Genomic DNA, 26,836 nt, shown 5'->3' on the forward strand with positions numbered 1-26,836 from the left:
TGGAGATGCGGGCGCGTGACAAATGGATTTGGCTTCATGAATCCTCTGGCTAAAACTCCTCCATATGGCATGAGCAGCGATACCCACTATTACAGCATATGAATTGTCGTAGCAGAGAGGGAGGAGCTGGCCGGACGTACAGACACTAGGCAAGGACTGCATTCCCGCATTCCCAGTGGTGCGCTCTGGCAGATCTCTGTGCTCCAGTGTTTCAGCTTTCAAAAGGAGCTTTTGGAAAAAGGCTATGGAACAGCCACTCGGTTTCCACTTGACAGAAAGCAGCAGTTCAGACCCACTAACTGTAGATTCTTTTTAGAGAACAACCCTAGAAATGAATCGGTGAAAGGCGTAGCACAAAATAGGCTGCTGTTAACTGGCAACTGAGGAGTACACTTGTGTTGAGCTATTTCTGTCTTTCTTGTACGAGAATAATTTCCATTATTTTTTCAAGTAACACAATCTGGTTTCATTTTCCAGCACTAATGGAGGAGAAACCTTTATTTAAATCTTGTATACGATCACTGGTAACTAGATGAACTGTTAACAGACCTAAATAAATATGCCAGATACCCAAATGAGCTTGCTATCTACTCCAAAGTGCTGGAAAAAATAAATAATTCTGATTAGTTCTTTGAGTGGCAAACTTCCAATCCCAGCACTAAAGGCAGGCCCTATGTACGCTGGAGCAGACATGCTCCTTTAGCATAGAACAAAGTGAACTCTGCAGCAACCATGACTATAGCCAGCTATGGGAAGGCTGATCTGCCAAGGAGTAAACACTCACCCCATAGTCTACTGCAGTGATTTTTTCAATATTTTGTTTCATTTTGAAGATTACTTAACTTCTCCTCAGTTGAGCATGCTTATATAGTAAAGTTAAGCTTATAGATAGTTGAGTAGGTTTTCTTAGTTACCTTTTGCACTGATATCTTGGAAAAAGTTCACAGGCTGCTCTAGTCTGGGTATGTTCACCCAGGTCTTACTTATCTAGGCTGAGTGCTAGACTTTACTTTCTATATGGTTTACCTAGTAAATAAATTCAAAACTGTGGAAAATTGTGAAGTTTTTTTACTCTATAGAGAGCTGGTACAAGTGCTATATAAGCACATGAGCAGTGGTGCATAACCTCCCTGTAAACATCTGAGGTTCATCCAATAGAAGAGGGAAAGAGAATGCTTTATGGTTTAGTAGATTTTCCTGTTTGGCATTTTTGGATTTAATTAATCTGTCTTTATTCCCCTGCTAATAAATTAGGTCATGGAGTTAGATCTGTCTCCCTGTATAACTTGAACAGTGTAGGTGCTACCGTGGAAGTCAGTGTTTTCTGTGCTGCACTGTTTGCTGCAGGTTTTTTAACACGGTCATTATCAAAGAATGAACAATACAAATATAAATGAGCCATCAGAAGTTATAAGCTTTGAAGATCTGTATAACAACTGGTCCTAAATAAAAGCAAGTACTTAAACATCACAAGCAGCAGTTATATGGACAAGAAAGAAACCTTTCATGTAGTGAGTACCTACGCAGAGACTCCTACTGATCACCGCCACATGAAAGGATACCAAAGAGGAGACATGCGAGACTTCAGTCGTACAAGGTTAATACATTATCTGCTTGAATCATGGAAAGACAGAAGAAAGAACCCAGGGCACTGAGAAGTTAAAAAAAACAAACGTCAGCCTGATTTAATTGGAAAGCATCACTCGGCTGGCTTCTTTAGTAATTGTTGGAAGCCATCCCAACTTATTTATATAGTTAGAAGTGATATAATTCAACTCATAAATAATTTCTTAATAAGCAACAGTTCTCCCAAAGTATGTGATTTAATCCTGCAGAGCTTCTGAGAAATGGGGTTGTTCCTTTAGTGCTTCTTACATTTAGACCATTTTATGACAACAGTAATTTTTCCATTGTATAGTTTAGAAGTAGGCTATCCCAATAAATGCATTTGGTATCCTATGAAATGACAAAGGCTTTGTACAGTAGGTAATAACAAATGCTGAAACAATTATTGCTGTCAGTCCTGTGGTGTCATAGAGATGAAATTACAATATCATTAGGGAAATCTACGTAAGTGTATGCAAAATTAGACCTGATTAAAAGGCAGTCTTTACACTGCTGAAAGATTAGCAAAATCTAGTGATGCTGTGTTATCATTAAGAATGAAAACTTTCCTGAGAAAATGTAAAAACGGTATGTGGTTGTATACTTATTTCTGCGCATATATATTTGCACATTTTTTTTGTGGGTTTTTGTTTTGGTTTGTTTTTTTGCTGTTTTTTTTTTCTTTTTTTTCCCAACAAGTCGCTGAGTCTACAAGGCCAAGGTCAATGTCAGCTCCATTAGTTTGCAGAGGAACAGAGAGCTGGATTCCCTTTTGCACAACAGGAGCAACTCACTTTTTCAGCCAAAATCTATGCAGCAAAGCTAATGGAAATGGCAGACACAGGAAGAGCGAGCTGCCTGACAACCTGGGAGATTGACAGGAAATCATATGGAATTTTGTAAAAAAATATATGCATTTCCAACACTATTTCAACCAGTCAATATTTTCCATCAAAATAGCTTAATAAGAACATTTCCAGCTTATATTAATGCTAGGGATAGCCCATAAATCATTAATTTGCCTGTTCTCAATTGCATAATTAGATACAACAGTAACATTTGCCCATTCATAAGTCTCTTTAGGTCCAGAGTGATTATTGTTCTTCAGTCAACCTATTAAAAATAAATCTGATGAGGGGAGTCCTCCCTCCCTTGGTATAGATCTGTACCGGTTTATCAGTGCAGGTGAAACTATGCCAGTGTACACCAGAGGATTTAGCTTCTTATTTTAAAGAGGAGCAAATCATTTCAGAGGCTGGATCTGTACCTTGGGACAGGAGACATAGGAAAGACCATAAATTCTTGATTCAGGGGTTATGTTTTTCTATGACTTAAGTGCAAATTTCAGCAAGGCTCTGACATCTTTGGGATATTGTTCAATATGGCTATTAAACATTAGATTGCATGAACAAGGTTAGCTCAGCGCAGGCAAAAATTTAGGGCACTTTTGGAAAGATATGAGAGGGGAAGGGAAAAAAAAAAATCAAGATTTTTTAATTCAATTTCACCACTAAGGTCTGTTCATTTTACTCAGAACATACTCTATAAAATGATAAAGCTATGTACATGAGTAAGTTTAAGCAGGTCTTGGCTGTCAAATCCCTGGCTGTTAAAGACGCGTGTTTTGATTAGTTTCAACTTGCTTTGGGTTTAAAAAAAGTAACAAATAGTGCTGAAAATCAGTGAGGTGCCAAGGCTGGCAACGGGAAGTCCCCTGAGCCGCCAACCATTCTAATCAGGGTACCGCTGAAAAGCGCTGTTTTGAGAGCTGTTCTCTGGCAATGGAGAAAGAAACAGCTTTTCATTCATTTTCTTCCCACTTCAGTGGGTTAGTCCAGGACTAACTGAGTAGAATAGGCTCATTATTGTACCTGTTCAAAGGATAAGGATTTTATATTTTTACATGGAGGTGGCTTTGCTGGTGTAACTAACCTCTCACAGTTACTTAGGATTTCAAAAGCGTCACTTTGCTCCACTTACCACTTAGATCATTCAGTCCATTTCTGTACATCTCAATTAGGGAAAGCAAACCAAACAGCTTTACTCTCTGGAACTCATTCATTAACTGTGCTGCAATGTAATGTTGCAAATTCTGCAAGGAATCAGAGGAAGCTTTTTCCACTGAGTCTTTTAAAGGTTCCACATAAACATGTCTTACCATAAAATTTAGCTAAGCGTCGTCCCCTCCCCAGTAAACATTAAGTCTGAAATATTAAGCCGACAATGGCCATCTTAAGCCGCAAATCAAAAAATGCAGCAAAAGGCAGCAATTAGAACTAACTGAGACTTGGGGAATTGGTATAATTACAAAACACTTTTGCTGGAAAATACCACACTCTATATTGCATGAGAAAGAAAAATGTAGTTGTGAAAGGGAAGCAATGACCCTCTCAAATTCAGTGCTTTTCTTCCATGGTATCCGGAGGGCTGGATCTATGATTCTGTTTCGCATGCTAATGTTGCTGTACAGATTACTTACCCGTGAAAGAAATGGCTCCGTTGCTGTATCAGTGCTCCGGAGGCACAAAAGTGCAGAGAATGCCCCGTTTGTTAGATTTTGTGCAGGCATTGTGTCTTACCTGAGGAAACCAAGAACCAGTGCTTAAAGGACATAAGGAAGTCCTTATGAAAGATACTTTCTTTTATGAAAGATGGCTTATTGAGATACCTCATACAGCCCTGTACTTACCTGCTAAACAAATATTACCCAAAGCAGGCCCTGGCCACATGAATTTGCCGTCATCCCCAGAGTGACAGCGCTACTCACTCCTGTGGCAGAGGAGCTGAAGCCACAGTATCGTAACTGTAGTCCTGTTTGATGAACAGTTTCCACCTCTGCATCATTGCTGCTGGCGTATTGAGTAGCACACAGATAAACCTATTCTGAAGCAGGGAGGAGAGCAGGGGAGTGTTTGTGTGTCTACTGAATGATTACTATAAAACAAGATATCTGAAAGAACATTATTTTGTAGAAATGAGGGGGGAAGGAAGAGTCCATTTAGCTTGCACCTTTGCCACTGAAGAAAATAAACCAGGTATGTTTTGCAAAAGGAGATGAACAAAACAGGAGATGCAGCTATTAATGCAATACAAAATGCCTATTAAACAACAAAGAGCAAGATAATGCACTGTGTGTTGTTCAACACTCTCCATCTAATCTTTCCTCACCCAAGCAGAGATGTGGTTTAGATTTTCCAGGTCAAATGAATACCTACAAACAACCGAGAAAATAAATAAAATCAAAATTTCATAGAAATATACCCCTATCGTTTAGACCATAGTAGACATTGTCAGAGGCCTAAACTGGATTTGGCAGAGGTTTTTATTTGAAGAGGAAAGTCCATTTTTCTTGTATAACAAAGAAGGAGGAAAAGATTACACAGGCAGGGCTTGAAGAACAGAGTGTGATTATAGTTGCCCATATTTAACCAAAACACATTAACTAGCTTATGTGATAAGAATGACAGCCAACAAATAACATAGAACTAAGAGTTCCAGAAATCTTATAAATAATGAGAGCTTGATAGAATTAGCCTATCATATTTCAAAACTATGGGGTTTTTTAATCATCCACTGCACACATTCCTCTCTCTGAAGCTGGTTTTTTTCATATACTGCTTCGGTGACCTATGCCTTTTGTCTCTTCACTTCTGAAGCTAAAGAAAAGATAATGCCATTAAAAGTCACTCCTAAGTCTGTCCATTGGCACAAGTAATTTATATTCCCATACTCCAGATGAATTGCATAATTATTTTATGAAAAAAAAAAAAGGAGGAGGAATGAGGCGAGAACAGACACAGTAAGATTTCGGCTTGTTCTCTGTTTGAGAAGTTGTCATAGTGAAAAATAAACATAACTAAAAGAAATCAGAAAATAGTCCTTCCCTGCATTTACTGATCCAGTCCCTAGTCTGGAGGCTGAGAGCTTGAGTATGAGAAAGACATACTTCTTGAATTTGGGACATTAATTCAGGCAATAGCCACCGCGCAATGCATGGTTATCCTTTGGTAGCTGTGGGAGGTTAGAATGATAACACCAGATATTCTGCACAGAGACAATACAGCCTGAGAAACAGGATGCAAGGAATCTCAAAAAACACATTTGATAGGAATGCATCCCCTTTAAATAGCAAGTTCCCTCTAAAAGAATTAGGAAGGAGCACCAGGTGGATATTAAGTCAGTTTTGGATGAGAAATAGTCAGAATCAAACCTGAGGACATCATGGAAAGTATGGAAGTGTCTTGGAGAAATTATCTCCCTGTCATCATACATGACATCGTAATTTTACATGACTAGTTCAGACCATTATCACTGGTATCAGTAAAGACTTTCTTTCATGAAACACTGAATATAGCAAAAAGAATTCTGATCTATGCAAAAGGAGGTAGAATCATGTCCTAAATCTCCTTGTTCATGAGCATCTTGGATCTACAGGTATTTCAGAGGCAGATCCTCGTACAGCAAATGCACCTCCACAAGGTAGCATTTTCTTTACCTTTGTAAAGAAAAAAAGATCAAGTATTTTCTTTAAACATTTTGGTTTCTATAGTATATCTGAGCAGATATCTAGATAACTTTTTCTTACCACAACATCTTGGCCATTTATTTGAATTTCTGTAAATTTCTTCTTTGAAAGGAAACAAAGGAAAGAGCTCTCTCAAAGACATATATTTTCATTGATTCTTCTGTCAGTACATAGGTATTAGATAATGTTTGCTTTTTAAAATAAAGATCTTCTATATGTAAAATAAGAAAGTAATTAAATGACACTAGAAGAAGCCATTACAGGCATATCCAAATTAAGACATTCAAGTGTACGCTTTTCAAATATTGAAATATGCTAAATTGCTTTTATAGTGTTGCTGGTTTTTATTCTGGAATAAAGCAGATAGCTTTTGTAGCAGATAGTAGAATTGTCAAGCAGCTCTAGATTTTTACAGACCATACCCATCACAATGTTAATGAGATTTATCAGCTTCCATTTGACCAATTTACAAAGCAGTACAATTATCGCAGCTGTCTAGATTAAGTGCTGCCCTGAATGAATTCTTGTGGTGTATCATCACATTTATAGACTTGTGTTTATAGCCTTAATATTCTCAGTTAAGCAAAAGTCACTGGATACAAACCTCTCTTCAGTTACTGTCTTAGGACGTGTCCTTTGTGTGAGTTCCAGGCAGATAATGCATCCGCCAACCATGAGCATGAACATGGGACCAAAGCCTAGGCAATGACAACTGACTTTTTTTTTCTTCCCTCCCCCCCCCCCCGTTTCCATTTGTCAGAAATCTTGCAAGCTCTAACACGCCACTTGGACTTCTAGGCAGTCGCTCACTATGTTAGACAGGGTTCTGGCATTTGCAGTTTTCTTTCTATGACAAAAGCTTTCTATGGGTGATTTCTGTGTACACTAAAGTCAAGTAAGTGTCAACTGATGCACCGTTACTCTAGCACCACTGGGCTGTGCTTAATGAGAGTTCACATCGTGGGAAGCTAGTCTGAGAGGCTCACTGGGGTGCCCATTTGCTTTAAGAAAATGCGATTTTATCATGAGCATATTTTGCATTGGAGGGATGGTTGTTAAGCATCCTGGAAGGGGAAAGCTTCTGCATGTGTTTTCTCTGTAAGCATGAGAGTATTTAATGTTTGGGGAGAGAAAACTGAAAAGCAGCAAGTGGCAAATCATCTTCAGGCTTTAGGCTTGAAGAAAGGACAGACAGATAGACAGCTGACTGATGTGGAGATGCTGGTAGCATCAGTCCTACAGCAAACCTTGAGAAACCTGTAACTGGGGAGGACCCAGTGCTGCCAAAAGCTGGAGAAATGCAGATGAGCAAGTTCACCCCAAAGGCAAAGGCAGGCCTCAACAGCTATAGCACTACCCAAGGGGTCCTCAGCAGCACCATCAGGCCCAGAGGAAGAGAACAGATTGCCGAAAATGAAACTTTCTGAATAGACTTGGGGGCTGGGGGGAAGAAAAAAGGAAAAAAAAAAAAGGCATGCCAGCTCTTGAGTTTTGGCAGCAAAACCAGCTCCACTAAGGTGAGGTCAGTGGACTTAAATTTCTGCTCAGTTATTTGCCAAGGGAAGCTTCAAATATATTGTAGCGTAGGGCTCAATTGCACAACACCAGCAGCTCAAATTAGCATTAGTTAAAATGAAAAAAGAATAAACAAAAGGGCTCCTCTTCCAGACCTTTCATGTTGAATATATACTGTGCTATGTCTCTATAGGGAGCACTGCAAACTTGCTCTCTTTTGGTTTAAATCATCCTGGGAAGTTTCATTAAATTAATAATGACTGTTAGTAAAAGTTAAATGATTTATTTTAGAGTATCATTCAACTTGATGATATAGTTTATTTATGTTCCTGCTAACAGTTTATTCCATATGAGCAATATAGCAATACCTATATTCAGAGCACAAACACTGGATTATTGTTCTCTAGGCTTTGGTGCAAACCCATAGGAAACTCTTGAGATTGTTTCAATATACGAAATAGTAGTAGCGAATGACAGGTATACAGTCGTTCCTTGTTAAGGCTCCAGTCTCCATTTAAAAGCATACAAATATATCATTGGACTGAAGGCTCTCTGTGGCGGCGATTGCTTTCTGCTTGTAGTTTATGTCATTAGATGTGAATGTCCCTGGGTTATGCTACGGCAACTGCAGGAGCACAGAGCAGGAACTACAGATAGATGTAGTTTTGGGAAAAGCTGAACCCTAGAAAACACGTGAGTGTATTAATCTTACTTCTCTAGACAAGCACACGATAGGGATTGTTAGATCCTTCTGCTAAAGGGAATTGGACCAGTTATCAGAATTGGGGTGTCCAAGGGGTCTGGCCCATCCTAACTTGACAAAGTCCTCCCTGGTGGGTTGCCCATACACAGTGGTACAGACCAGAACTGTTCGAGTCCCTCTTCAAGAAAGGAATTAATGTTTTTCTTCACTGTAGAAAAAATTGAATGGGAAACATGAGATTGGGCAGAATCTAGTTTGTTCCTATGGGACTGGTGAGAGCTGAGCAAGAAGGAGGTTTTGTCACGCTTCTTCAAGCAGAAAGAGCACTGAACCTAGCAGAGCCCTAGAGCAAAACTAAGAAACGCAAGAGTAGATCTCTAGGAAAAAAGGACTTACCAAGTCCTAAAAAGCAGTAAAAGGAAATTAAGCTGTATTTCTCCTCAGGTGACTGCTAGGCTGTCTGAGGAAGCTCCACAGGGTGTTCACTCTTTGAATACCATGTGAAATCCAGGAGAGATCAAGTGGGTCTAAACTCACCTTTGGAAACTTTCTTGATCAGCCTTGAGAAGCTGCCTACACTTAGAATGGCTCCAGGAGGAAAAGTAGGATGCCGATGGCTCTCTTTCTTCAGCATGTACCAGACACACTCTAAAAATTCATGCTCGAGATTAAGAAACGGCAAAATTGACCAAATTACCTTCAGAAGTAGCAGCTGTTTTGATGGAATGAATTTTTGTTCCTAAGCACAATTTTTTTTAGCAGAACTGTAGAATTGTCTATTATTCTGTTACCATTAACCAGATATAAAGGCAGCAGTTTTGCTGGCGTCTGAAACAGCGAGATGATAACAGCATGTGGGCTGTGCTACATTACTTTCTCTTAATATCAGTCGGGGCCTGATTCAGTTGATGTGGAGTCTCTCTCTAGAGACTGTTGTGACTGCCGTATTCAGAGGGAACTTTTCTGCGTTGTCCTGGATATTCAGCTGGATGCTCTCAGTACGTGTGTAGGTATCAGCACAAATAAACTCAGTACGTATATACTCAGAGATTTCACAGAATTGAAACCTCATGAGAGATGGCACATTCTGCTTTTCTGTGTTTATCATTGAGGCTTGTCCTTTCAGGGCTTTCTTTAGGTAACATAAAGGCAGTAATTTTTTTATTTTTCCTCTGCAGATTCAATCCTGACTCCATATAGCTGCAATATCATATAATAAGGATACATACATATATATTAAAAAAAAAAAAGCCAACAACCATAACATGTTGCTGTTACTCACATGCCTCAGAATAATGAAACAGACCTCCTCAGAGCTGTCTTGACCGTTTCAGTGCTTTTCCTGCGTTTTTTCCATTTCTGCTTTCCTGAAATAAAGAGTTGCACTTAGAGTGAACTTCTGCACCATGGGTGGTTATAGCTACTGCTGTAGTAATAACTGTTACTGTAGTAATAACTACATGTAAATGTAACTGTAGTAATAACTGTAACTACAGTAAGTTAAATACAGCTACTGCTGTAATAACTGTTAAACTGTTATTAGAGACTCCCTGGTGACAGAGAAAGCATCCCTGTTATCAGGATATTCCTCCTGGCATGATATATTTTGCAATATGTATACACACAATGAACAAGAGGGAAGTACAAACGCAGATTATCTTCATTAGCATTTGTTCTCTACAGGAGTTTTGACTGTGAGATATTATTTATGCTACTTGGGTCAGTTACATTGCTGTGAAAACATTGACACCACGCTTAGCACGTTAAACTCCTAACAAGGAAAACATCATTTGTACTCTAGATCCTCCTCCCTTTTTTCCAGTATAACCTCAGGATTTTTTCTTTTATTAGTGTAAGACAGGAAGACACTGTACATTTTGGCAGATATTATTCATGCAGATCTTGAACAAAGCAGGAACAGAATTGACCTGCAAATCTACCTTACGGAGTTTTATGTCCAGCCACAGGAAATAATCCTTTGCTCGTATTGTAAGATTCAGCTTATAGTTCCATTAGGCTATACTAAGGCTTTCATGGTTTAAAAATTATTCCTTTTTATTTAAGAAAATGCTGGATAAACAGTGGTCATTCTTTGTGACAGTATTAGAGAGAAGAAGTATGGAGAAACAGCAGGTGGTCTAGTTCGTGTGGGAGGGACAGACACGTACTAGGCTGTGTCTTTTTTTCACAGGGATGGAAGCCATCACACGGTCCATTCTTAGTGTTTTGTGCATCTTGTTGCTTGACCTAACACTGCAGATGAGCAGTGCAGAGCAGATCACCCAAAGGATGTATTAAAGTCCAAATCAGGCTTCATCTTAAAGGAAAACAGGGTTATAGATCACATCTGAAGCATGAGGCAACATGTGCTTTCTTCCTAGCAATAAATCCCCAATCAGATGCACAAAAACATGTAAGAGACGGAGAGCATGATGAATCCCAGCTGCGTTGCCCAGCCTTAATTTTTCCTTTGGTCAGGAGTTGTCCATCTAGAATCTGGGTTGGCCATCTCCCATCTCCCCAGCAGCTAACCCTTCTCCAGAGGCGGGGGGAAGGAAAAGTGGAAAAAAAAAAAAAAAAAAAAAAAAGTCAGGGATTCCACACAGCCTAGTATTCTGCAACTGTAGAAATTTTTTATTTTTTTTAAATGACCAGGCAAACAGTAAAGCATTGTTTAAAACAATAAGTAAATGGAGACTCTTGGAGGTTTGTTGTCCTCTTTTGGGACCAACAGTTAGCAGGCATAACCAGACTCTTTTTAAGTATTCATGTGTTTTGCCTTTTCAGTTTCAGCTTTGCTGTTGTTAAGAAATACTTTTCTAGCACTTTCAGACTGAAAATAAGACATTGATTTCACCCTGGATCAACAGCATTGACAAGTTCAGTTTAGATTTTTCTTGTAAAGGTATGCAGGGCGCCAGTGTTTGTGCGTGGGCAGCTATTTCAGTATTGCACCTGCTTAATCTGTTCTCTGTTGAAGCAAGGAATAAAAAACTTAAACTACCAGGAAAAGGAATTTATTCATTTGCTTGTCAGCCAGGATAAGCAGATGACGTTTTTAAAAAAATAATATTTTTTTTAAACTTATAACACCATTGGTTCATTTATAACTGTACCATTGAACTAAGTCATTGAAGATGGATTCTATGATATCAGTTCTGATGGTTAAAAATCAAAAAACAAGCAGGTTGTTTCAGCAAGGCCATAGTGGGATTGTCAGTTAGAAGTCTCTAAAGAAATCTCTAAACTACTTTTTTTTTTTTTTTTTTTTTTTTTGCGGGGGGGGGGGGTGGGGAGGAATACTTCAAATGAGTTAAAAGAAACCAGAGCAGGCACCATTCAGGCAGCGATATTATCAGCAGCTCTTACTCAGAAAGAGAGGATGCCCTTAGGTCTTTTATGGACTTGCACAAGCAACATTCCCATCTGGTACCGTGCTCTAAAGCTGCAGCACAAAGCATCAGCTGATCCGAGCTGGGCAAAACACAACTGTCTGCTACAAATGGCGATGAAGTTCTCGCTGCCATGTCTGTGCGGGCAGAGCACGGACCCGCATTCTGTAACCTGTTCTGATAAGTGAAGCATAATAGTTTACAGCCTGGGCGAGAAAAGCTGGTCCTGTCTCCACCCTGCAGCGGGGCACAGAGAATGCAGTGCGCGGCTGCCGCCGAGGCACCGCACGCTGGGGCAGAAGGCCACTGGGAGAGAGAGCCAGGGATGCTTTGCCGCCATGAGGCAGAAGGAACATCACTAGAAAGGCAAGTGGTGAATTAATCAGGAGTATTTTCTTTACCCACAAAGACTTCACAAGTTGCAGTAACTCTTCCAGATTTTTTGTAGTCTTTTTTTCCCTTCTGAATATTCTCAGACAAGGAATTAAAATTTTAGACTACACTTAGTGATACATTAGGTGCCTTTACAAATCTAGGCCTTTGTATTCATGGAGGGAGTGAAAACTGTTATAAATACACAGACGTAGGTAGCACCCACATACCTTGTAAATAAGGATGCTGTGACAGCAAATTTATAACTAGGCATGACTCAAGGTAAGGGTTCAGAAGAATATTTCTTCAGAAATTGACTTACACGAATGCAGAGTGTCTTCTATCAAGAGTTTCGGTTTGGTTATTTTACTTTGGTTTTTTTTGTTTTGTTGGGTTTTGGAGGTTGCTTGCTTTTTCGTTTAAGAACATTAATCAGTCACAGGATAAGCCACACTTTAAATTCCCTTACGCCACTACCAAGCCCTCACGTTGCAGCAGGTTTGACATCCTTTGTTTTCTTTAGTGATAGTCACATCATGGTCCTACTGTTCCAGCTGTGCTGTAGCCATCCCTGGTCCCGTTTGTTGCCTGCCAAACAGCAGGTCCAAACATGTTGTAACTTGTAAGCCCTCATTTTCCACAGCCCTGTGACTAGTAGCTGGTTTGTAAGCACTAATCAGCATCTTCAAAATACTTTTCTTTAAATTAATTGACTCCCCTGAAGCACATAAGCAAAAAATAAAAATGAGATAATAAATAATCTATGTATAAGGTTAATTAAACTTTTTTTCTTAACAGTTTCAAATATGTTGTGATCAGACTGGAGTGCCTGCTCCTGACTTGGGAAAGTTAACTGCCAGTAACACTTCATGCCACTATTGTCCTTTTCATCTTCCCCTCATTTGACTTTTTTCTCTGGTTTAAACAAAGTTTGGAAGCATGGCTGGAGTTAATTGGGAAAATTAACAGCTCCTCTAGTGTTTTATTCAGGGACCCACAGTATGCTCTTCCAGATGCACTTGATCTCTGCCATTATTTTGTTTCCCTCCTATCCATCAGCTTCTTAATTCAAAACCTAGTGCTCAAGCAGGCAAGTACCAAGGTAGTAAAACAATAACATATGGCATTCATAAAAAAATATCTCCCTCATTTGCCAGATACACAGACACCATTAACTTCAATCGGTTCCAAGCTTAAACAGCCTGTCTTTCCCCTCCGTTGGCCACTTCCCTTGGCCTCCTCTCATTTACACCCTCAGTTCAGGGTTACCTCTGCCCATCTGGCACTTGCACTGTGTCAGTGCCCTCAAAGCATTTCAAGCAAAGGTGGCCAAGTAGCATTGTCACTGGGGTTTTTTGTTTTTATAAAAAAAAAAAAAGACAAAAAACCACACAAGAGTGAACTGCAATGTTGCTTCCAGTCACTCCCCCTCTGTGGGACAAGGAGGGCGATTTTGGGTGTATCTCGGCAGTGTGCTGGAGGATGGTGAAGAGAGCCGTGTGCCCTGCAGAGATACCACTCTAGTTCCGCAGGGATGCGGTGCCGGAGCTGCCGACCCCCATCCTCTCCCTCTGGATGTGGCAGAGCTCAGCCTAGTGCAGCTGGGGAGCCCACTGGGTCAGCAGCAGCTTGACCACCTTCTGCAGCTGGAGCCTATTGTGCACGTTTCGAAAGTTTATTCACCTTGACCTGCTTTAGCAGAAACACTTCTCCCCGCCGTTTTCCTTCAGTCTCACATTAAGCTGCAGAGAAATGCCATCCTGGAGTTTCACAGCATCTTCGGACCAGCTATTCTTGGGATCCCAATTGCTTGCTTTCCCATGGAATTTTGTGCATCCCTAGAGCATAGATGTGGTTATTTTTCATGCCATTCTTAATATATTAGAGTCAAAAATAGAATTACTCTATGTAAAAGGCAAGGTTGTTATATCTCTGGAGAAAGAGCAGTGTACTGCAACAGCAGGCAACTTCAAGGCACAAAAATAAACCCTCAGAATTTTCTTCCTGAGGGGATGGGAAACGGGGAAAGAAAAAAAAAAAAAGAAATTGGTGAACCAGTACTCGATAGCCTGTTTCTTAGCTGCACTTTATCTCTTTAAAGCACGCGTATTGAACAGAGGCCATGTTTAATATTTAGGGCTGATATCGCCAGGCCTTGCTGTACTAGCGGCATATTATTATGTTCCTGCTGGGAATGACTGGCTCCCGCATGCTAAAGAGACTTCCGTGGATGGAATAGAAAGCATCTGAGCTACAGAAGCACAGGGAAATCGGCACCACCTGTTAAGCAGGAGTGATGACTGTGGTAATTACCCAGCACAGCAGAGACACTTCCATAGCCCTTCTCCTTCCCTCACCCTACCAGGGGAGGGCATAGAAGAATACACAGAAAAGTTCATGCATCCCGAGCAAGAATCCAAGTCAATCATGAAATTGCACTCAACTCCCCCAAGATCTGTTGCGAGTGTCACAGTGTTCGAACGTTCGAACATCAGAGAAAGAGCACAGCTGCTCCTAGGCACCAAATCCCCATCTGTACCAGGAAAACACAGCCAGAGGATGAACCAGGAGATTTGCTTCTGGACCACTGCAAGTGAATACTAAAGCACAGATATACCATTCAACAGGTGGAAAGCACCTGCCACATAGTTGTACAGTGTCTGTCCTGGCTCCATTTTCTCTGCATGTGGTTTGGGGTTTTTATTATTTAAGAGGCAAGGGGAGAAACTGAGTTGTTACATTCCTGGAGCAAGACTGTATGTACTTAAAACAGAAAGCCTCAGCAACTGTGAGGCGATTCTAGCTGCCGGCTTCCGGGATGCGGAGCTGTATCCCCCAGGCGTAGGTAACACAGCCTGGATTTTCTATTTTTAGTGTTTGCAATTTTTATTTTTATTTTTCCTCTTCAAGTTTTTGCTCAAAACGGAATCTACCAGTTTGGAAACTGATCATGAAGTAAAACTGCAAGCAAGTTCTACAGATCATCTACAAAGATAAAGTTGCTACAATAATAGTACCTGGGTGAAAACAGGAAGATCTTGAAAGGTTTCTCATGGCTTATAGGAGTGGCAAATAATACTCTGGCTGGAAAATCCCTTGTTTTCTAGATAATTCTTACTTGTGTGTGGAAGAATGTGATAGTTGAGTCCTTTTGAAAAAAAGCCTATGAGGCTTTTTCCCTTAATGAGATAATTGGTTTATCATTCATTATGTCTGATGCTTCCCCAGAGACCCTGTCCTGTCCTTAGCACATAACAAAGAACTTGTTACTGTCCTGTTGTGAAAATTACATGGCCAGACATTAAAACAAGCATAATTTTCCTATAGAGATAATAATTATTTGTCTAATTAAGTATTTTGCTGCATAGTCACCATGATACCTAATTTTTAAATGCAACATCTTTAAAAGGAAGATGCAAGAAACATGATAATTGTGGAGAAGACAAAGGAGATTAAACACAAAATGTTTCAGAGACTGAAGTAAAACTCTTCAACAATTACTGCCAAGGATTTGCTATATAGCATATATTAAAAAAAAAAAAAGCCAAAACCAAAACCACTGACCATTTGAAGGCCAAAAATTCCTAACCAAGTCAAGATGTCCCCTATTGCCACCAACGCACTATCTGCTGGGTTTTGTGAGCTATCGCTGCTGACCGAAGACCCTGGTGTAGCGTTTTGGATGTCAGCGGGCCTCTTCACTCTAAAAGACTTTGACCGATCCAGCATTTAAAGAAAAACCTACTAATATAATCATAAATATTTGTCTCAAAGTACAGAAACAGGATCAATAGGTCATTGCAACAGGTAGTAACAAATCCTCCTGCATTCCTATTCCCTAAAGATCAGCCCAGGTGATGCCTTGGTCTGTGTGGCTCAATCTATTGCCAATACCTCCCTTTGTCTTGCAGTCTCAGCCAGAGTTAAGCCAGCATCTTCTGGGGTAGAGATGTTCAGTCTTTTAAATGTATTTTGCACTTGCTATCAATATAACGAGCTGACATTGAAAGACTTTAAACCTGTTCATAAAATATGGTGGTCAGTTTATCAAAATCTCTTTTAGCTGTATAGTAAAGCTTGAAAACCCCAGTCACTACAGTATTTTACTATCACTCCTGGCAGACAGACTTTCTTGTTTCTGTAACTCCTGAGTGCTTCCAGCTAAGAGCAAAGCCTTGTTCGTACCCTGTGTGTGTACCTCGGGGCACTGCGTAAGCAAACTCTGCCTTCTTTAACTGTTGGCAATTGTGGCGGGTGCAGCCAGATGTGTTTGCTGCCTTGGCAGAGCTCCCCTGCCAGCTGCAAAATGGGAGGTGCAAAGTTTAAACCGAACACTTGGAAGTCACTCTTCAAAGATACCATTCCCTGCGCTGCAGCCTGGTTTAGGTTTTGATATATGTTATTGGATTAAAAAAATTAAGAGCTTTGGCACCCACTTTCAGAGAGGTGTCACTGCCGCTTGCGTGTGCCGAGCTCGTACTTGGCAGGCACGACCTGAGGGCTGAGTTGTCTGCAAAGAAGTTGCTGCCTGGTACCACCATGTGGTTTGTGGCCAGGGACACAGCGCATGGAGATGGTCCTCATGGAGCCTTTTCGTCAGGGAGTGGTTTCCTCTCTCACAAGCTGGATGCGAGTTTTCAGGATATGACCAAGTGCAATGTCTCATTTCTAATGTCAAATAAGAGCTGTATGAAATCACAGCACTATGTCAGCTGTGCCATATAGTCAAAGGAGCTCTTGTGAAGGTTTCCACACTGCGGGCCAGTTTCAGCCACGGGACAGTGCAGTTATCCAGACACCACTTGCCAGCTACTGCTTTTGGACACAGGAGAAGAATACAGCGGTGTAGTTCAGTTCCCAGCCAGCTACTGGGGGTAGCAGGAGAAAAGCTGAGCCAGCCCCGTTCTTGGCAACTCCAGCAGAGCTGATGGAAACCACAGCTGAGCTCCTCTCCCCATGGATATCCTCTCTGAAGGCATTACTGAGATGAGGACAACAGTTTAACCGCTCGTTCTACATTGCTCCTCTTCTCGTCTCAGAAGGGGCTCCCCAGCCTACTATCACCTCTGCCAGGTATTGAAAGGCACACTCCAGTATGCAGAAACAATATATTATTAGTAAAGTAAATGCCAGATACAAGGCAGACAGTGAAATAAGACCATCGTTAGGAATCTCCAGTCGCTAGATTCCCAGACAGTGCTTTTTTTGCAGCATGACTGCTGCTCGTATAAAGCACTGAAAGGAAAAATGGGCCTTTTTCCATTCAGTCATGTTCCCGCTGTACAGGGCTGGTGCTGCCATTTCCAGCACGTCCAAGGTTTGCCTTCAGATGTTTGGATACCAGTACGTTCTCCCAGGATCATATAATTATCAGTCTAATCTCCTGTTCCACTACGGAAACGAGCAACCATTTTATGTTCATAGTAACAATTTAGAAGTGTTAAAAGTTTGAGCACCGGGCCCCTGGTGCTTTCACGTGTTTAAATTGGCCCTCCCTGAAAACTGATATATTCCATCTGGTGTATCGGATTTCTTGGCTTAAAGTTACTGGAAACACTGAATGTTTCTTCTGCAGTGATCCTGTAGCTGTCCAGGAGTAACACGCACGCTTAGAGCTCCCTGGCTGCTCACTACTGAAATACTATGAGAGAAGTGCTTTTAGTGCACTTTTTTTCCTGTCTGCTTTTAGAGCTATTTTGAAATCCCAAGTTCTGCGGTTCACTTTTCTAATCAATCTTAGAGCATGTAAGTGATACTTGAAGGATAAATAAAACACACGAGTTTGCAGCTCATTACCTCTAAACATTTAGTATGAATACTGCCAATTAAGCAACTAATTTTTTTGTTGTTTTTTACATTCTCCTTTCCAAATGTGCACTAGCTTTTTCTTGTCCTTATAGCTTTACGTAACAGCTTAGTAAAGTTTCCTGCTCTTATTTTTCTCAAAGGTTATTTATGCTTTATTAACTATTTATGTCAAGAAAAAGAGACATTGCAGGTAACTCCAGGTTATAATGAAACAAGCTGCCAGCACAGTAAGTTATCAACACCAGCAGCAGCAACACTGGATTAACCACTCAGATACCCACTGCTCATTTAACTCTCTGCAAGAGCTTTACGATCCGGCTGCCTCATTCCTTCTTGTTGGCATTCCCAGTCTCCCCAGGCTCAGGGGCAGATATGTCACTAGGTTAAAATACACAGATGCATTCAAACTGGGTCACACAAATCATTAAAACAGCACATTTCTATGACAATTTTCACAACCAGCTATCTCAATCTCATACCGTAGCAGCCTCTGAGAGCATGCCTGCCCCTTGGCTTAGTCCCTCTCCCACAAGCCTGAGCAACTGCTGGCAGCTGGAGGGATGCCACATTTCCAGCAGCTTTGCTGACTCCTTAAGCCTGTCTTTTGCTGCACTGCATTTGAAAATTGAAGATTCAGGAGTATTAAAAATATTTCAGCCTCTTCATCATCTTTACTTTACTATGTATTTCCCTCTTGTTCAGTTAAGATTCAGCCCTCTGCTTACAGTACAGCTGCAGCGCAGATCCAAGGACCTTTTCCGATCCCATCGCCTCCCATTCCTGCCAGGCCACAGGAGCTCACTGCCATCCTGCAGCCTCTCTGTGTTTTTAACCTCAGTCCTTCAATTTACAGCAGCTCAACTCACCTCTCTGGGATACTCTCAAGATAACTCAGTTCCCGCCACGCAGGCGCTGCTTGGCAGGGGCTTGAAAACAGCCCGCTACCAGGAGGTGGGGCTCCACAGCACCGCGAGCGGGAGATAGGGCACACAGCTCCCCGTGGGACTCACTTTATACCTGGTGAAGTCAACGGTCGAGGTAATTAAGTGGTACAAGCTGCAGTAGGCGCTGCAGTAACAGCTCCCGGTGTCAGCTGTAACTCCACAGGTGCAACAAACCCAAAGAAATGGTTTTGTTATCCCTTCTCTCCAGGCAAGCCCGCCAATCCAATTAAAAATGCACCGGGCGAACTCCTACTCTGTCCATTTTGACCTGCGAGGCAGCACGCCCCCCCAGAGCTCGCTTCCACGGGCCTTTCAGCCGTTTGCCAGGGGAGAAAATATCCTGGCTGCAAAACTTTATGAAGGCTTTGACCAAGAAGTGGCTAACTGGGAGGGAAATGGATTCGTGTGCCTGGGGGGATTGTTTCCACGTCCGCCTAATTGCTTTCAGAAAATGTTGACCGTGCTCTCTCCTGGGCATAGTGGGAGCATATTCTGGTTCACTGGTTCTGCCGTGTGTTTTGTACAGAGTGGCTGAATGGATATTTACATGAAAATAGTATTGCTGAGCATTTAGTTCTAATTATTTTGTACTTGGTACAGCCATCTGCAATCAAAATATTTCGAGAATATTACAGATGCTCCTGCATTTTAGTCTCCAAAACTCTTAAAATATAAAACTCTTACATCCACTCTCTAGAGCTGCCAAACTTTTTTCCGCACTTCTGTCATTAAGCAACTCTGTTATTAAGCAATCCTGTTATTAAGTGTAGTGGATCGTGTTCAGCACCGTGTGCCAGGAGCTGGGCGGTCACTGGTGGGGAGCGGGCAGGGCCTGGCGGTGGGACGGGAGCCTCTCCCCGCCGTGCTCCATCCCCTCTGCGGGAGCCACGGCCGTGGGAACGCAGGTCTGAGGAGCTGCACTTCCTGAAGGATGGAAGATTGCGATGGGATCGATCCCATCGCACGGGGCTTTTTGCACGGCTTTTACCATACGCAGCTCTAAATGGCAGATAGAGAAGGAGAGAGAGATCTGAAGGCAGAACTGGTCCTTAGTTTAGTAAAAACGAAGACGTCAGAGTTTCTACTACGGCAGCTAACCATTACCCGGCAAAGCAGCATGCTCCGAGGCTGGTTTTTCTTTTTTAGCTTTGGTGTAATGTTCCTGAAAGCTAATGGCATCTATAATGTTGTTGCTGATTTGTTTTGCTGTAGGAAAGAAAGCAGAAAATAGAATTGCTGTATGTAGGAGGCAAAGATGTTATATTTTGTGTAACGAGCAACGTGCTGCAGTGAAAAAGGACTGCCACAGTAAACCTGCGTCCCCAGGAAAGCCTGAATTTAATCAAGGGGCTGACCACTTGTGGTCTTTGAAAGGCAAGGCGTCACCTTGGTGTCTGAGCACTACGTGATTTTGGAGGCAGGAATCCAAACCATCTCTTGCTTATTCCAGCATACGCTGCCATGAAACTGTGCGTTCCCTGAACTTCAGCAAAGCTGAGCATAGCCCTTTGCAAAGACCCCCCACGCTGTTGTCCAGGCTGCACCAAGGGGCTGATGGCTGTTGTCTGCCTCCTCCTCATCGCACACGCTGTCTGACCCCACCAGCGGGCACTCGGGCAGGCGGAGACCACGGGGCGAGGGTCTGCAGGGCACCGATCCTGGCAGCCAGGTTGGCGTCTTGCTGGTATGGCTGGGATGCACCAGTTGTCCTCCTCCCTGAGCTTCTCAGCAGTTTCTTGATGTGGTGGGGGGAAGGTGGCAGCAGCTGTATCTTCTCCATCTAACAGAGAGCACCACAGAATGCTGCAGATGCACAAGCTTGCCCTGTGTCCCCACAGAGCACAGCCCTTCCCCACTGGGACCTTGTCTGTTGGGAAAGAGAACATGGCAGTCGCGGTGGTGAGACTCACTACCAGCTACTACAGAGATTACAATATACAGAGCAGGACAAATGACGGAAGGAGGCAGGGGACAGGAGCGTGCACAAAGTAGTTGGATCTGTCCGGTTTCTGAGGGCTCTGAGCACTCACAGCTGCTAGAGATGCCGTGGGGAGAGAGGCTGGAGAGACAGGAGCATGAAGCGGAGAAGGGCGTCACAGCAGGAACACGAGGCATGAAACTGGGGTCTTGGATTGAACAGAGGAGAGCAAGAGATACGAGAGGAGGAGGAGGATAAAGCATTAGGGCCTGGTAAAGGAAATCATGGAGGAAAGGGGAATACAGCTTCTACAGAAAAGTTTAGCAGCTCCAGTGTAACAACAGATTTATTTTATTTTTCAAAAGACGAGAAGGACCTCAGTCTCATGCTGTTAAACAGTAGATCCCACAGCTGGGACTTGCCCTGGAAAAATGGCCCAGGCTTAACATTCAGTTAAAGTGAGGCTGATGCTCTGGGGCTGCGCTGCCCATTTCCTGGCTCGCACCTTCTGCTGGGAGCTGTGTCATCATTGTTCTGGGTACCGAACCCAGGGGCGGCATCTTCACAGATGGCACTCTGTTCAGTTTTGTGGATGAGAGCATGGACTCGGGATATCAGAACGTACCCCAGAACAACTTTTTTGGTGCTAGACAAACCTCACTTCTGATGTTTATTAGAAGCTTTTATGTGCTAATTTGGCATCAATTTTTGTCTCTCAGAAATCGCATAGATGGGAGGGCAGCTGCGTGCGTGTTTGAGAAGGTGCTGGTGGTTGTGCTGGTCCTGGGGGACGCAGTACTTTGCTCGCCACCTCTTGCTGTGTGCCACCACTGCAGGCACCACTTTCAGCCACAGAATTGCGGGGGTTCTGCAAAGCTCTGTCTGCAGCGGAGCTGGGTACAGCAGGAACCAGACGGGCTCTCACCTGCTGAAAGCGACACGGAGCCTGAAGTGTCGTGAATGTTAGTAAAATTAATATTCTGAAAATCTACTGAAATTATATTCAGGTTTTGATCAAAACAGATGCTGAACAACTGCGTCCACTTGATTAACTGCAAACGCTTACTACAGAAACAGACGCTAATATTAATCTTCCATTTTACTGTGTCAAATGCACATAATTATTCATCACGGATGCTATTTATATACCCACGTACTGCTAAGTGAAAGAATGCTTTCAGCCTGGTTTTATCATTTCTAGATTAAATCACAGTTTTTCTATTTCCTCCAGTCAGCAGCTCAGCCCCACAATTTTCTCTCCAAATGACAGGCAATTCTTTTAAGCACATTGAATTATTTTTTCCAGGTGGTGGCTCAGTTGAAATTAAATGTTACTCTTTCGTATTGCTCAGTAGTACAGCTGCAGCGCACAAAGAAAGATGACAACTTTAATATTCTAGCTAACTTGAAAAATAGGATTTAAACAGCAGACTATTTAAATTCAGTGTTACTTATTCCAAGTGAGCACTGGCCCCCGCACCCCTTTAGCCTTGGGCGAGGGAGCCCGGGGAGGAAGGAGAGGCTGCGGTGAACCCAGGGCAGCGTGAGCGAGGCTGTGGGTCAGACTCCACCACAAACGCAGACAGACTGATGGCTGCGCAGCGTGGTGACAGCGTGGTGTCTCAGCTGAGCACTCATGTCCTGAAGGCTGAAAAGGGCCTCCGGAGCTCACCCTACCGGCCTAAGACCCACACAGACTCCAAAATAAAATCAGCACTGGAATCTTTGATTTTTATTGTTATTTTTAATCTCTTAGTGGTTTGATGCCCCAGCAGCTGGTGAAGGACACGGTTACCTCCATCCAAGGCTCTGATACCCCAGTGAGCAGAGCAAGGTCCTCAGCTGGCAGGGAAAGCTGGGGACCTCCGCTGCATGAGCAAATGCTGAGGGGAGACGTGAGGGGAAGGCGAGGAAGGCGTCTCGTACCAGAGAGGCCACTCTGCCGGCACCCACCTCGCCGGCTGTAAGCCCGAGTATATAACACACACCCATCGCTGTTTTGCTACAACGGTAAAATGCACTTGGATCCAACAGAGACTTCGCTACCAAAGTATTAAATTGAGTGATTATTTCATATGAAATCTTTCCCTTTCCTTTACTTTGTCCACGTAAAAAGTCAGTTAAAAACCAACGTTAATGTGAAAAACAGAGGGAGGTCAAATTAACCTCTAGCAATAATCATAGGAGCTCTTTGGATAAAGTCCAGCAGGAGTAGCCACATGCCCGGGTGCTGTGCTGAGTCAAACTTGCACATATGGGTGAAAGGTAAAAAATCTGAGATATTTATTTGATAAACATAGGTAAAATAGCTCAGGTATTTTCATCTGGCAGGAACCACGTGCACTAAAGCACCAGCGTTTTCCAAAAACCACACTCTATACTTTTGCAAATTGGTAACAAATGGGAAAGGCATCATTACTAGAGATTAAAGCAAAATAAATCCACGCTTATGAATCTCCTTTATTATCCCTTAGCTGAGATGCTGCTTAGACTCTAACTGTGCAACAACAGTGCCTCCCAATGACCAAAACTGTAATTGTTTCAGGTTCATGTATTTGTCAGTATCTCCTTTTGCTCGTCTCCGATGGCTTATGTATTATTTCGACCACAACATCTCAACGGATGTCTCTGCCAAGAAAGCTTTAAAATTGAACTTCAAAATGAAAAGACTAGCAAAGAACCAGCATAGATATCCCCTGCCAGAATATTCTGTTCTTAATTTGTAAGCAAAAAACCTCAGTGACAGTAAGATCTAAAACGCAGGTGTCCGAGAGTCCAAGGATACCTGGAAATACAGCCTTGGAAGTGTTCCCATTACCGCAATCATGAGTACACGTGACGATCAGTAATGTCTCAGTTAAGCCCACAGGTACTACTTTCCCTAACTGATTGTGAAAACTATTCACCAAATAAAATTAACGTTTTCTTCCTCCTCTGCTATCCCAAAACAGGGCCTGATTGTTTCAGTTCCAAGAATCTCGCACTGCAAGCCCAGAAAAAGATCCTGAGTAAAATGGCAACCAAAACCATGGCTAACATGCTAATCGATGACACGAGCAGTGAAATCTTCGATGAGCTGTACAAAGTAACAAAGGAACACAAGAGAAACAAAAAGGAAGCCCATAAAATTATGAAAGACCTGATTAAAGTGGCAATAAAAATCGGGATCCTCTATCGAAATAATCAGTTCAACCAAGAAGAGCTGGAAATCGTTGACAAGTTCAGGAAGAAGCTGAACCAAACTGCCATGACAATCGTCAGTTTCTACGAGGTAGAATACACTTTTGACAGAAATGTTCTTGCAGAACTTCTGAACGAATGTAAAGACCTTGTGCACGAACTAGTAGATCGACACCTGACACCGAGATCCCACGGGCGCATCAACCATGTCTTCAACCACTTTGCGGATGTGGAATTTCTAACTGCCCTGTACAGTCTTGATGGGGATTGTCGGCCATACCTCAAAAAGATCTGCGATGGCATCAACAAACTACTTGATGAGAAGGTCCTCTGAAACTATGCTCGAAACCAAGAAACCAACCAAAAACTTCTCTCTGGAACTGGCCACCCTTCATGAGCCATGGTGAGCAAGCGAGCTTCCTTCCTACCGGTATCTTACTCAAGTCTCCAGCAGGGGCCAGAAAGTGCTCACCAGGCTCGTGATGAAGTGGAAAACTTCAATCAGAAAGCTATCAATTTTCATGTTTTGTTCAGATAATTCCGTCTTTTCCAAGGAGCGGAGTGAACAAGGCTGCTGATATATGTTGTTCAGAAACAGACTGCGATACACCGTGACCTTCCTGGCTTTGTGTTCAAGGCTGAACGAGTGAAGAAAAGTAAACTCAAACGCATGGCTATGTTAAAATAGACAGGTAAAGGCAATGAGCAACACATGGAATTTACCCCCAGGCTGCCCTCGGTGCGTATGTTTTTATTATTCCCACGCTAAATGAAAAAGCTGAGACAGAAAGTAGGGCTGTGATGGATTAAGCTCCCTCCTTTCAAAAGGATCAGGAAACAGAAATCAAAATATCTGATTTTACATAATATTCAAGTCTAATAGGGGAATAACAAATAATGCAAACTGAGTAGAAGTGTGAGAAAATCTAAACAGCTGCATTATGAAGCAATATTTTCATTAAAGAGTTTTGTTTTATACCTGATAATAACAGAGAAGGTTTAATTTTAATTTTGAAAAGCAGCTCAGTGGTTCAAGCTCAAAGGTACCCAGAAAACTAGATAAAGTAGTACATGGGTTTCCCCGCTCTCAGGGTTCATGTGTTTGGTTCCGTCAGATGAGTTTAGGCTGAAGGTTGTCCTGCTCTTCGCGCTCTTACTGTTTCACCTGCCAGAACAAAACTCTTTGTGAAGATTTTGAAATTGCACTTGTGAAGAAGAGCACGGCCAGGACACCAATGGAGGTACAAAGCGACGTTTACAGCCCCTGTCCTCAAAATATTCAGCCCAGATAAAACACTCGGTTTAAGGTGTCCGTGATGTTCATTTGTGCCTACGGGAAAGCAGAGGTCTGATAAGGAAGCCCAGCGCTATGCTTTTGGTGCCCTTCAAGTGTAGTGCGTCCACAAGAGGCTTAAGAGAACTGTCTTAGTGACTCTGGTGAGCTTCATGAATGACTGACTTGTTCAGAAAGTTTTCAATGACTTTTTGTTCTTTTTGTTTTAAACAAAATATACTGACGTCTTCAAACTTAAAACACTTTGCAAAGAAATACTGGTTTCTGTGCAATTGTGTTAGGATTGAGGGAGAATCAGAGCAGAGCAGATACAGCAACTTGCCACTTGGATAATCTCGCTGACCCTAAGTAAAGGAAGGATGTTTGGAAATCTCTCCTCTCTTTGCCCTCTGCATCTTACCCTCCAGACTCACCTCTACCCACTGACACTTCAGTGTCACGTACCATCTCCTTTTAGTTGACACAGATAGGAGACAATCCCATTATCTGGAGGTAACACCTTCCATATCACATATATTATAATACAGAGATGCATGTACTCGAAAATTTGCAAAGACAAGAAAATATATTTGAAAGCCGTTCCTCTCTGAGGAAGACTTCCAGTGTCGATCACCCATTACTTTAGGATAAGAAAAAATTATGTTTCTCATTTAAACTCTTAAATACTATGGTCGTAGAGAAAACTGTTCAAAGTTTTATTCTTCTTCCATTTTTCCTCTCTTCCAGAATAACTATATTGTATCTCTTGCAACAACAATTCTGACTCACACCTTCACACAGTTAAGAACACACACCCAGACCATTTATTCACTAGGGCTGCGCTACATGGATTTTTATCTGTTCCCAGGAGAACTCATTTTGGAGCACAGTAAAAATGGCAGCACAAGACACTGTAATTTTCCTCACATATTTCCTTTAACATAAAAAGTATATTAAATAGCAATGAAGGTGGACAATTCCTTTGCAACACAGCACAGTCATGAAATACCCACATTTGGGGTTCAGCCATATTTACATGCACCATGAGCTGCGTTTTTCCAAGCACGTACTCGTCAACTGATGCTTTTGAACAGTATTTATTGTATCTGACACTCCTGTCCCAGTGCACCCATGTCAGATTTTGCGTGTTTGTTTCACTTGGAGCAAACAAATTTAAGTTCTTTTTTTAAAGCCAGAAAAAAAAAAAAAAAATTATTCAACATTCAAGATGTCCAAAGGAAAGGGATATCCTGTGTCTGTGACTTTCTTTTTGTGTGTTGCAAGTATCAATATTCAGATTCTGGTATTTTAGACAAACCAGCTGAACATCTGTTGTTTTATTTATAAATCTGAGTAGCCTTAAGGAAAGAGAATGTTTTCAAGTATTTCTCATACTTGCATATACTGTATATTCATTGTTTACTTTTGTACTTGTAGCTTGGTATGTAACAACATTGCGAAAATAAGGGCAATGTTCAGGTCACCTTAAGTATATGATGTATTATCATATCTGTGGATTAAAAGTGTGTGATTACTGCCCTTTTTGTTTCTTTTTCATTTATTTATTCTGCCATCCACTGTAAACTGAAATTAATCAGTAA

At 42.0% G+C, this 26,836-nt stretch overlaps 1 protein-coding gene across 1 annotated transcript in view; it reads left to right on the forward strand.

Annotated features, from left to right (window-relative positions):
- TNFAIP8L3 (TNF alpha induced protein 8 like 3) overlaps positions 1-26,431 on the forward strand; it is a 48,675-nt gene extending 22,244 nt beyond the window's left edge. The window contains exon 2 of the mRNA XM_074156228.1: positions 23,734-26,431. Coding sequence (XP_074012329.1) covers positions 23,734-24,296 — 563 coding nt within the window. The 3' untranslated portion in view covers positions 24,297-26,431. The remainder of the gene's footprint in view (positions 1-23,733) is intronic.
- Positions 26,432-26,836: the final 405 nt, after the last annotated feature.

This window comes from Numenius arquata, chromosome 11 (assembly GCF_964106895.1).
Source record: "Numenius arquata chromosome 11, bNumArq3.hap1.1, whole genome shotgun sequence".
NCBI classification, from domain to species: domain Eukaryota; kingdom Metazoa; phylum Chordata; class Aves; order Charadriiformes; family Scolopacidae; genus Numenius; species Numenius arquata.